Consider the following 13,698-nt stretch of genomic DNA (forward strand, 5'->3'; position numbering starts at 1 on the left):
ATTTGCAATTTATAGTACATCAGTACTTGAATATACTCCCATTTATCAACAATATTGTTACAGCAGGTGCTGTGAATGAAAGTTCTCACAAGTTTGCACAAAATTAGTTTTATTTGACAAAGCACATTCTAAAAAAAATGATGTGAAATTTACATTTAAGCATTTATAGTACGTCTAATTAAGGGGCATTTCTTTAACTGTGCTACCTCACAAATGAAGATTTATGATTCAAATGTGTAATTAAAATGTATTAAATAGACAAAGATCCAAAAAGGGATCTAAAATATAAAAGGTCTTATCCAGACCCTATAAATTAAATAAAATTTCGTGAACCAGCACAAATGGAAGAACAGAAAACCTACTTGTGAAAACCAAAGTCACAAAGTATGTAGAAAAAAAGGTTCTGCATAAACCTGAACTTGGATCAGATTTGAGCCACATTGGGGCAAAATGCGCTACATGGAGCCAACTCACATTTACAAAGTCCTCATACTTGAGTGACTTTAAATATGTAAATAAGGGATGCATAATTCTGAACACTAAATGGAGGCTGTAAATCCTTACTGGCCACTTCATTTAGGGCTTGAAAAGATCGTTTCAAGAGGTTTTGAGAAAAACTAAGCTTTTGCTCCATAGGGCTACACACTCTAATACTGCCATTTTTTGGATTAGCTTCCTTTCTCCCCTTTCTTTCCCTTCAGTATTCTCACTAAACCAAAGAATTCGATGTAAAGACGTTCATGGTGTATGTGTGGTGTTTGTGTTTGTGCCATTGGCCCATGTGGGAAAGGTTCCTAGGTTGAACATGGCCATTCCCCATGTGTTGATGCCGAGGTTGATGCACAGAATGCCAATGATGTTGAGAATGAAGCCCGCCTTTGCCTTCAGACAGAAGAAAAATACAATTATCCACTGATTTTTCCATATACAATGTCCCCAAAATTGTATTTTCACATTCAAATCCCACTTAAGCTTTATAAAATCCAATGGAACATCAAAACTCATATAAAATGTGGTTAACCATACCATGTCCAAGACTCTGAGGTTGCCATAAGAGAAAGCGATGGCGTTGGGAGGAGTAGCGACAGGAAGCATGAATGCCAACGAAGCGCTGATCGTGCAGGGCAGCATCACATAGAGCGGATGGAGCCCGATAGTTGTGGCCTGAGAACAGAGATGACGCATTATTACAACTTCCATACTTGTTGGCAAGTTAAACACTTCAGCTTCGAAATTCACTTTAAGGTCGAATGAATGTGTGTAATTTAAGCTGTAGAATGGGTTTGGTAGGTTTCTGTATGCTGTGTACTCACCATAGAGGCAAGAATGGGCAGGAATAGCGTGGTGGTGGCCGTGTTGCTGGAACACTCTGTGAACGTTCCCACCAGCAAACACAGGATCAGGGAGATGGCGAAGGGTGGGATGCTCTGCAGAGGGGCCAGGCTTTCACCCAACCACACCGATAGTCCAGATTCCTACAAAAACATCACATCACATCACTCCACATTTCTCCACATCACTTCACATCACATCGCTTCACTTCACATTCACTTCACATCACATCACATTATTCCACATCACTTCAGAACGCTTCACTTCACATCACATCACATCGCTCCACATCACTTCAGAACGCTTCACATCACATCACATCACATCACATCACTCCACATCGCTTCAGATCGCTTCACTTCACATCACTCCACATCACTTCAGATCGCTTCACATCACATCACTCCACATCACTTCAGATCGCTTCACTTCACATCACTCCACATCACTTCAGATCGCTTCACATCACATCACTCCACATCACTTTAGAACGCTTCACTTCACATCACTTCACATCACTCCACATCGCTTCAGATCGCTTCACTTCACATCACTCCACATCGCTTCACATCACATCACTTCACTTCACATCACTCCACATCGCTTCAGATCGCTTCACATCACATCACTCCACATCGCTTCACTTCACATCGCATCGCTCCACATCACTTTAGAACGCTTCACTTCACATCACATCACATCACTTCACTTCACTTCACATCAGTCCACATCGCTTCAGATCGCTTCACTTCACTTCACATCACTCCACATCACTTCAGATCGCTTCACTTCACTTCACATCACTCCACGTCACATCACATCACATCGCTCCACATCACGTTAGAACGCTTCACTTCACATCACATCACTTCACTTCACTTCACTTCACTTCACTTCACTTCACTTCACTTCACTCCACATCGCTTCAGATCGCTTCACTTCACTTCACTCCACATCACTTCAGATCGCTTCACTTCACTTCACTTCACATCACTCCACATCGCTTCAGATCGCTTCACTTCACTTCACATCACTCCACATCACTTCAGATTGCTTCACTTCACATCACTCCACGTCACATTACATCACATCACATCGCTCCACATCACTTTAGAACGCTTCACATCACATCACATCACTTCACTTCACTTCACTTCACTCCACATCGCTTCAGATCGCTTCACTTCACTCCACATCACTTCAGATCGCTTCACTTCACTTCACATCACTCCACATTGCTTCAGATCGCTTCACTTCACATCACTTCACTTCACATCACATCGCATCGCATCGCATCGCTCCACATAACTTCAGATCGCTTCACTCCACATCGCTTCACATCACATCACTTCACTTCACATCACATCGCTCCACATCACTTCAGATCACTTCACTCCACATCGCTTCACATCACATCGCATCACTCCATATCACTTCAGATCGCTTCACTTCACATCACTCCACATCGCTTCACATCACATCGCATCACTCCACATCACTCCACAAACATCACGAAACTCCACATCCACATATTACTAGTAGTGACACACACACACATATATATATATATATATATCACGGGCGGGGGTGTGGGGGCAGCTAAATGTCAACTAACTTTCACTAGAATATTAGTAGACTTAGGGTTTGGGTTAGTTGAATAAGTTGACATGTAGTTGCAAAGTTACTTATAGTCAGTAGAATGTCTGTTGGGGAGCATCGAATAAAGTGTTAGCAGATATCAGACAGTCTACTAATACTCTAATTGATGCTAGTTGACTTGTAGTTGCAAAGTTTCTTACAATTAATAGAATTTCTGAAGTGGATTATCGAAAGTGTTACCCATTATATTACATTACATGTATATTATTCAATTTCAGCACGTAACTTGTCTAACATTTACCATTTTACACATGATAAAACACATTACACTTTTTTTTTTCTCAATAAAAAGACCCTAGCAACCATCCAAATCTCCCAGCTTTGTCGGCATGTTTCGCATGGGTGAGCAGCACTTCACAGAACTTTCTCCTTTTCTTCAGAAAATGCAAAAAAAAATCTACTTGTAACTGTAATTCCATAAAAGACTAATGAATGTACATTTACTGCCATTTTAATGTGTCATTCTGTCATCCTCTTACCTCACTTCCTTTTGCCAAGGCAAATCCTCCCCCCAGGAGCAGGACTATGTTCCAGGGCATGCGATCATGCACCACCTTCCAGTTTAGTAGAGTGGGCGTACCCTTCAGTTTCTTCTTCTCTTCCTGTTTTGCTCCCTCTTTATAAAACAGATGGACCAGTAGCTCTGGTTTAAGACCTGGTTTAAACTGATAAATATTCTGTGCGGATACTCTGAAAGCAGAACCACTTTACCTTCCTGCTCATCTCCTTCAGCTTCTTCATCATGTTCATCCTGCGAATTGATCGAACAGAGAAAGTCTATCCGAGATGGAATGAGGAAGAACATGGTTGACATGAAAATGGCCACAGTGCCATCGGTGACATATCTTTACGGAGACAAAGAGAAAATTGGAGGAAATTCAAATGCAATGACCAAAACTTTTCATTTTTATTTGTTTAAAAGTAAATATTGCTATAAGTTTTGGGGTGAAGTGTACTCACTGTCCATTTTTGTTGAAGAGCTCGGTAGCCCAGCCTGGCATGAAGCCTGGTTCTCGTGTGAACCACAGGATCACCAGGATCACAAAGATGACAAGCACTCCGCCCTCAGCAAAAGATATCGAACCCAACTTCTCATATTCATTCTTCATCACTCTGTAAGCGTCTTTGTCTCCCTCATTCTTCGAACCGCAGCCAAAAGTTTTTTTAAAACTGGGGAGAAAAATTCACCAAACAATGAATGAAAGAATGCTTAAACCAACCTCTTATATATATATATATATATATATATATATATATATATATATATATATATATTTGTATATAAAGACGCGCACACACACACACACACACACACACACACACATATATATATATATATATATATATATATATATATATATATATTTGTATATGTATATAAAGACACGCACACACATATATATACACAATATATTAAAATAATAATATATACCGACGCATGTAAACAAAAACGTTTATGTTAGATGCAATTAATCACGATTAATTAATTTGACAGCACTAATGTATGCAAAAATCAACATGAAATCCTATTTCTTTTCCCCCAATATCTATCGAAGTAATATACAGAATCAGAATCTTGGTAATAAAAAGGTCTGAAATTAAGCAGCATTATCATAATTACAGCAGAAATGCCAGAAATACTTTTAGCCAAAATTGTTTTTTAACAATTGTATTGAATAATAGGAGCTCTTTGAGTCAAAAGAGTTGAGAACCAATGGTCTAGCTAAAAACACTCAATGTATGTCTAGGACACAACGTATTTAAAGCAAAGTTACTCACTTAAGACCCAAGTACATGAACTGCAGCCAAAGCCAAGACAGCACCAGCATCAGCAACATGTTAGGAAAGGCAAAACCGAACCAGCTGGCAAAGTTGATCACGCCATGGTTTTCTGGAAAAATCCTGTAAAAAAGGGCAAATGTGTGTGCAGTTTATAATTTGGCTGCAGTACTGTATGCACATTTTTATGTTGTAGGTCCAACAGATTGTGTGCACAACCATGCATAATCTTACAAATATTTTAATAATTTAATATTTATTACCAAAACAATGATGGGAATGATTTTATCATTTAAGAAATTAATTTATTTTTTATACAACACAGATCAGAGTCATAACAGGAAACTTGACAAACATACGCATCCATCTGGCCCTTGAGAATAAGATTTGGTGTGGTGCCCGTTAGGGTGGCAGTTCCTCCGATGCTGGCGGAGTAACACACGCATAGACTCATTCCTTTAAAGAGACGAATGTACTTCGCTTCACGTTCTTTCTTCCTGCATTCAGAGAGTGAATTGATTCTTGCCTCCAGATCTGGATTGACTGTCAAGATTAAGAACAGGTGGGATGTAAGTTTTAAGACTGTGTGTTATTACCACTGATTGGTTAATAGTGGAAATGCTGTATATTGTTCTGCTCATTCGTGTGACTTAAACCGGTGTTACACCAAATTCTGTGACCGTATTACACTGTAAATTTGATAAATAAGTTCTGACAACATATGTTTTTACATTGCTTTAACTCCTCAAAATAAGCAATTTTCAATTTATACAAGATTCAAGTTTTTTTACAGTGTAGGTGCTGTAGTAATGGTAGGGGTAAGGTTGGGTTAGGGTTACAACAGCCGTCTACGGTCACAGAATTTGATAGGTCACAGAATTTGGTGTAACAGCGGCTGTACTGTCATTTCTCTCAAATCACACTGAGTTGCTTTCTTTTGCATCTTAGTTATCGACTGTAGTCAAAATTAGCTTTTCGAAAACTCCAAATCAATTAAACCAAATTCTTTGCCAAATGATTTATTCTTTCGAAGTGTTCAAAGCACAGTAGGCTGGCAACTGCCGGTCAAAATTGTGTCAAGGCAATGAGAACACAGCCCAAACAATTGCAAATGTTTAAATAATTAAACAAACACTAAACCTACATTATAAAACTGGCCACATCATATATTTACAAGATCAACACCATTTAAACGGAAAAATGTTTCGAAACCTAAACAGCTTGACGTAACAAAGCTTCACATAATACATTCGTAAAAGTTTTGAAACCTTGTGAGATGTTTAAGATAATGTACAGGTTAACATTATAAGATAATAAAATAAGTTTAAAAGTGTCAACATGTCAGACATACCGTTGGGTTTGTCTCCAGTGACATTGTCCAAAGAATGTTTGATGTTGACCTCGGTCAATTCAAACGCTTGATTATCTTGGCCTTCCCTCAGCTCTTTCTCATCAGAGTCTGCTTCTGTGGCGCTGAGCTGTTCGAGAACGGCTTGAGAAATGGGCAACATCATGGCTGTGGTGGCCGTGTTGCTGATCCACATGGAGAGGAAGGCTGTTACGATCATGAACCCCAGCATCAGCCTGCAGAAGTGAGTGTGAAAAACAGGTGAGTGTGTGATCGAGACAGAAATGAAGCGTACGATTTCATCGTGTGTGATCTTACAAAGCAGGCCGAACTCCAACAACCAGGAGGACACTCAGAGCGATGCGCTTATGGAGATTCCAGTGTTCAACAGCTATAGCCACCAGCAGACCCCCTATAAACAGCATGTTGGTGTCCTTTAGGTACTGAACACACACCTGAAACACAAAGTAACACCCCTGATTTCACAAACAAGGCTTAAGTAGTCCCAGGTTAAAATGCATGTTTGAGCTGTTTTAACTGAAAGCAACTTGCACTGAGATAGATTAAAATATGTTTTTGTCTCAAGATGCACACTGGAAATGTTTTTTCTTTACATTTATAAAAACTACTTAAATGTCCTAAACTAAGGCCTAATCTTGGCTTAGTATGAGCCCTGTCTGTGAAACCGGGCCTTAATGTCATATTTAGTTCTGGTCAACATGGGTTGGATTACATATTTTTTTACTGTATACACAGTGTGTATGGAGCCACCAAGCTGACATGATAATAGGGAAAACATATATTTCAATGCTTGTGTTCTCATGCAAAACTTTTGCATTCACCCCAAAAAACTGTGTTCCCTCACAAAATCTTTGTGATGGAAATAATATGAAAATCTAGGTAATGCTATTTTGATGGTCCACTTTAGACATTCTACTAACTTTAAAGTCCCCCTGTAGTCAATAATTGTATCCCTTAAAACTCATCTTTGATCACCAAAATTACATATTTAAAAAAATGTTCCTTGAAAAATATTTCTTCATGTCTTAAAATAGCTTGAATGTAACTCTACACCCTTGCCTCATTTAGTATACGCGGTTCAATGGATATGCAAATTATCCCCGCGTCCACTCACTCACACCATCTCAGAGATCCACTCGTCATACGTTGACATGATTGGTTACAAGGTAGTTTGTGACGTCAGAAACACCAGCGATTTCAAACTGCATTTTTGAGACTGTCTTTGGTTCACTGCAGTTTTAATACTGTATAAACAACATTAAAAGCTTGATTTTTTACCACAGGGGGACTTTAAGTAACTGTAACTATGTCAGCTACCAGTCATTAGACAATTAGAAGTTATCTTACTGCGAGAGAACACAAAAGTTTTGTGAGTGAAGTGCCAAAAATAGTATGTGAAACTGTATGCATTACACAATGGTTAAACATTTCAAAAAATAGAATCAAGTAAACCTTTTAGAAATAAGCATTTTTAATCAAATTTTGTGTAAAATGTGTTGGCAATCTGAGAAAGAGAGTCAAGATGTTCAAACCCATTCATTTGGGAGATGGAAAGTCAAGTTGAGAGCATTGCATTGTGGGATAAGGAACAAAGCACGGTATGCTGTGGTTGCATTTCCTTATTGACAGACTCATTAGATTTTAGAGTGTCTAAAATCAGTCAAAGATGGAAAGATAAGGAAAATAAAGATATATTACAGTCTGGCTGGTGACATGTTCAAAGGTATTCATAAAAACTGCTTTTATGGCCCATAAAGTTCTCAAATCATTAGAGATAACGCTTGTACAAATAGTTCTCATGCTGATGAAGGTAAATCTCTCTGGTCATGTGATCAGTCATTACTTTAAAGTAGTTTTCCATGTTTTTTGTGCTTGCGACTACAGTAATAAAACTGATAATCTCTTATGATAACTATATAACAATTGTTATGTGAGTAGTTTGCTTGTTATGCCATTATGTTTAGTTATATACAGTTTTCTCAATCGCTTTGGGACATCTTTCGAAACAGTCTTAACATTCTCTAAAAAGTAAACTGTAAGCTTAATTGTCACAATTGTTTGTTGGAACATCAGAACTCTAATGCATGTCTGCAAAATGAAGTAACTCACCCAAACCATTTAATTCATGCTTCAAAATCTATTATTGTGTCAGTAAATTGGCCAATGGCACCAAAATAAAAGGTGTTTTTATCATCGAAATGTTTATATATATTTTTTCTCTATGGAAATATTTGTTATACACAAATTTTGTGTTTTTTGTTTATTTGTTTTTTACTTTTTTTGTTGACACTAACTGCTTTTATACTATACAAGAATGTCAGTTTTATCTGTGTATCACACTGAGCTTTTTAAATACAGATGTATTTAAATACAGTATGTAAATATTGACAGGGAAAAATCAATACTGTTGCACACTAAAAGTAAATGAACATTTGTATTTATACAGTACATTTATTTTTGCAGAAATGTGTTACATGTAAACTTAAAATTCACAGTTGCTTGTTCATTTTTACACACTGTATTATGTCTTTCTCTAGCTAGCGCATACATATCTTCCTATTCCTCTTCCATGACAATAATTTTCAGTTTACATATAACACATTTCTACAAAAATAAATGTAGGCCTACTGTATAAATACAAATACAGCATTGATGTAGCTGCTGCTGTTCAGAGATGTGATGTTCCTCTGTGCTCAAAAATGTTGGTGATAAGATTGTGATCCCTATTTCATTACATTATTTGCCAAATTACATTACAACATTACAAACATTCATGGAATATAACATGTCTGACAGATTTTGATCACTCAATTGATCATTTTGCATGTGATGGCTCACACGATGAAAGAATGTTTAGTTGTGAAGAGATTGACAGTTTAAAAGGGTGGTAAAATGCCCTTTTCACAAAATGTAAAATAAGTATTTGATGTCCCCAGAGTTTTAGCTCAAAATATCCCACAGATATTTTTATATAGCATGTTAAAATTGTTACTTTTTGAGGCTGAGCAAAAACGCACCGTTTAATTGTCTGTCCCTTTAAATGCAAATGAGCTGCTGCTCCCGGCACAGAGGGCGGAGCTTCAACAGCTTGTGTCATTTTACCTCACACAGACATGCACTGAAAATTTAAAAAACCTTTAGCGTCGGACAAATATGGGGAGACTGAAGAAGAAGTGACAACATGTAGACAACATTTCTGAATGGTTAGTTGATGAATTTATGTAGCTTATGTGTAGTTATCTTCTAGTCATTGATTAGCATATTCTGTCTTGATAATCTATAAATCGCGTTCTCGGGGGAGGGGTTTATGTACATTTTAGCGTTTGTGATGTCACTAACCCAGGAGGAAGCTCGTGTAGTCCCTTTGTTGTAGTCCTTAAAAAGCAACTTCTTTAAAATAAAATATCTCCCTTTGCTTTGAACTTTGAGCTTCGTAACTTTGCAGATGTTGTTTATGCTAAAACAGCAACATTACACACTAACTAAAGTTAGAAAAGTGAAATCATAATCAACCACCCCTTTAACTGAGAATCAACTCAGTTTTGATCAACAAGCCATGTGCATGGATAGATAGATGGATAGATAGATAGATAGATAGATAGATAGATAGATAGATAGATAGATAGATAGATAGATAGATAGATAGATAGATAGATAGATAGATAGATAGAAACTTCTTAAGTATTTAAAGATCTTTTTTTTAATACAAAATGCTAATCATGGAATATTTTTTTGAACAATACCTTTTCCGACTCCATGATGCCCATCATGGGAAAAAGGACGACGGGCAGCAGGGCAGTGATGGCGAGAGGCATACACTCTGTGCACCAGAACAGTGCCATCAGGATGATGACATAACCACATCTCGCCTCCTGGAGAAACACAATAGTCATACGTGTCAAAACGTAAGGGAATACATCACCTGTTCACGTAGCAGTAGGGCTCATTTCTGTAGAAGAGAATTATTGGATGTGAATAAGATGCATTGCACATCTAAGATGTGATCTCAGGTCTATGGCAATCCTCTCATCTTAGCTTGTCAAAGGGGAGGAAAGGGTGGGATTTGATTCTGTCTCTGACATCTAGTGCAGGTTCCAGGGGTCACTGTATCTCTTGAAGACCTATTTAGACACATCAATCATTCTCAGAATGCTGATAAAACTAACCCTTGAACATAAACGACTGTAAACTATTTTGAATTCATTTACTTTTATGGATGATTTTATTTTATGGAAGAATTTTATTACTTGAGAAAAGGCTGTATATGTTTAACCATGTAAAGCCTGAAAAATTAAATAAGTATTTTTTTAATGAAACAGAAGCTTTAGACAAATTTGGTGCAGTTTCTGATATTTATATGGCTAAAAAGTAAGATGAAATTCTGAAAGTTTGTAATGTGTGTGTGTGTGTGTGTGTGTGTGTGTATTTGGTGGACCTTTAAACATTGTAATATACGAGTATGAATGTGCTGTGGTGCATGATGGATTGTGTAGCTCAATTCTATCTAGTGTAGTTTAAAAAAAAAGAAGTAAATAACACTAATAGTAATAGTTTAGCCACTTTAGGGGGTCTTAAATTTCTGATCATTCTTTTTTTAATTAACCCTTAAATGCATGAATGTTTCGACAATCATTACATATTCGGGTCTTTAGCGACCCGGACCTATATCTAACACGGATGGATCTCTACCTGTCGCGATAATATAAAAACTCTCCTGATATTAGAGTAACAATTACAGAAGAATAAAATATAGCATATTTTGTTACCTTTTGTAGCTTGGAAGGTTTCAGATGTTTTATACCATCATCACTATCCTTGTCAGAGCTCATTTCCCAAATTCAGCATCTGGCTCATTTTTGCAATCTTAAACATATTCTCAAAACTATTCATCAAATCAATATTTTGATCGCTGACAGCTTCTTCACCAGATCCACCATAAAGTGACAGTGACACTAATATTTGACTGCGTTCAGTTTTTGCTCTGCAGTAAATCTCTGAGCCATTTCAAGTTTTGCTGATGATTCTTCCTATTCTTTTGTTTTCAGCCTGCGGTAACTATGAGTGAAACGTCACTTCATCATTGTGTCTCAGACATTGCCACCTTGTGGGATAAAGGTGAATTACACTTATTGTTGATTAAATTATTGTTGTGCGGAAAAATATATTTACACTGTTACACACGCCTCGGGTCGTTAGCGACCCTATACAATTTTTACAAAAAATGAATAGGAAAACAGGCATTCTTTTATAATTGTATTTTTTTCTTGTTATATTGTTTGTAATGAATTGATTGAGGAATACTAAGTCTAACTTAAAAAAATGGATGAGGAAGAGGGTAGTGAATGATGTCCCAGGTCACTAAAGAACCGATGTATGCGTTTAAGGGTTAACATTACCATTTCAATAATTGATTGAAATAGAGAGTAGAGTTTTGTGCATTATTTTTTCAGCTGATGTTCTTAAGGTCAGAGTAACCCGGTCTCAAGATGTTGAGTAACAGTGGGCCACATGGCTTCATTTTCTTTGTTTGTGACTTGAGGATGACCTCCGCAAGCTGTGTAAATATAGTGTTCCACAGATCATAAATAAGAGCTGTGAGGTTTTCAGCCATCATTCAGCTGATGATGAGATTTTATTTTTAAATGTTCCAATATCACATTGACATATTTCAGTCATTTGGCTATTAAAAATTCACATACACAAAATGTAGATGCATAAAGAAACTATTTTGGTTAACATGTTCAATGGCTTTGAATTGATTTTCCACAAAATACTCCTGCAGGAAGGCACTTACCGGAGTTGGGATGACAATCGGCAGGGGCAATATTAGTAAAGGGGTGATGAAGATGATCAGGTAGTTTCTGTGAAGCCATATCCAGCGTAGGATTAATGCAACATCTTCTGGAATCCCTGGAAGTCCCATGTCTTCTGGCCCTCAGCTGCAGATGTCAGGTGTGTGGTGGATGGATTGCTGATGAAGGTCGAGCTAGATCAATGTGTTTATAGGCATCGTCACATAAGAAAAATTAAACATTAACTGTGTGAACAAGGGGAGGGTAAATAGAGGAATGAAGGAGGGGAGGGTAAAAGAGACAGCAAACAAAAAAAAGATTAACCCATTTGTTATCTTTTTCTAAAGCCGCAATTCATTGTTTTGTTAAAACACTGACTAATGAATTTATTTATAGCACATCTGAACTTTTCACACTACTAATGTCATCAGAAGAGCTGGAGTCACCCTGATAAGTGTCTCTTTCACACTGGAGATATGCAAAGAATGTTTCTGACTGTTCTCTTCTAAATGTGCGGGAATAAATGAAAGATTAAGGAAATAATCAAGTAACAAAACACTTTACAGTAGGTTCATTTGATTAGCATTAGCATTAGTTCAACATCATGAAATAACAATAAACTATTTTTACTGCATTTATTATTCTGTTACTGTTAATTTATAAATAGATTTTATGCACTATTGTTAATTCATGTTCATTCATAATACATTAATGTAAATTTATACAAATGTTAATGTATTAGTATATGTAAAAATTAACATTAGCCTAAATGCTTTAAAAATGTATGTTAACGAATTGATTATTCTGAAGTGTTATGTTTCATAACTAGTGTTATTCATTTAATGTCAAACAAAATGAGAGATTGTCTATATCTATGGAATCCAAAGAATTTGTTTTTGCAGTTCCAAAGCGGTTTGTTATTTACAGTTTAAAAGAAGGACGTAGAGTGTAAATAGATATGAAAATAGTTCCAGGTCAGTACACCTTTTTTTTTTTTTTTTTTTTTTTAAGAAGAAATTAGTTCTGCGTTATGTGATGAAACTCCTTAATGCAAGTTGATGATATTTACAGTGTTAACTTCTTTGGCACCAGCTGATCAGTTCATGTTGAATCTGAAGCCAATAAGCTTGCAGCTCAACATTTAAATGGCTGGTTACCATTCACTATAGCCTCCACCTCCCCAGCTCCACCTGTATAGATCTGCTATGGGTAATTGATATATGCTATTTGTGCAGTAGCAGTATGTCTTACATACTCACAGCAGTGTATCGGCGTATGTATTGGCAGTAGCAAGTTCCTGTACATGCTCTGCAGCAGCAGCAGTAATAATCTACAACAATGGCAATAATCAACAGCAGCGGAGCAGACCTATCCCACCAAGACCAAATACAGTAACATTGTCATATCCATTACTATGCTAAAAATCTTCTGAGAGTTGTCATGATATAAATACTTTTATTGAGCAAAGATGCATTGAATTGATAAAAAATATAAGTAAAGACATTTTTAATGTTACAAAATGTTTCTAATTCAAATAAATGCTGCTCTTTTGAACTTTCTATTCATCAAAGAATCCTGACTTTTTTTTTTTTATCATTGTTTCCACTAAAATATTAAGCAGCACATTGATAATTGCCATGTTCTGTTTTGGGTTTGTTCTAGTTCCTTTACCTATTGCCTTTGTTCCCAGTGTTCCTGCTTTTCATTTGTTATCATAGTGATTCATTAGTTTATTGATTAGCCCCCAACTGTGCCTTGTGTTACCCC

General features: G+C 36.7%; 1 protein-coding gene across 1 annotated transcript; it reads right to left on the reverse strand.

Moving 5' to 3' along the window:
• Positions 1 to 95: 95 nt before the first annotated feature.
• Positions 96 to 12,100, reverse strand: slc13a2 (solute carrier family 13 member 2). Its single transcript, XM_084138196.1, has 12 exons — positions 11,934 to 12,100; positions 9,883 to 10,011; positions 6,437 to 6,573; positions 6,122 to 6,354; positions 5,130 to 5,313; positions 4,771 to 4,893; positions 3,952 to 4,161; positions 3,703 to 3,836; positions 3,471 to 3,607; positions 1,314 to 1,475; positions 1,027 to 1,164; positions 96 to 882 (listed from the first exon to the last, which is right to left on the reverse strand). Exons 1-12 carry the CDS (start codon positions 12,060 to 12,062, stop codon positions 739 to 741), a joined length of 1,860 nt encoding a protein of 619 aa, XP_083994322.1. The 5' UTR covers positions 12,063 to 12,100; the 3' UTR covers positions 96 to 738.
• Between the last annotated feature and the right edge of the window lie 1,598 nt (positions 12,101 to 13,698).

Source organism: Abramis brama, assembly GCF_963993115.1.
Source record: "Abramis brama genome assembly, chromosome: 15".
In the NCBI taxonomy this organism is placed as follows: Eukaryota; Metazoa; Chordata; class Actinopteri; order Cypriniformes; family Leuciscidae; genus Abramis; species Abramis brama.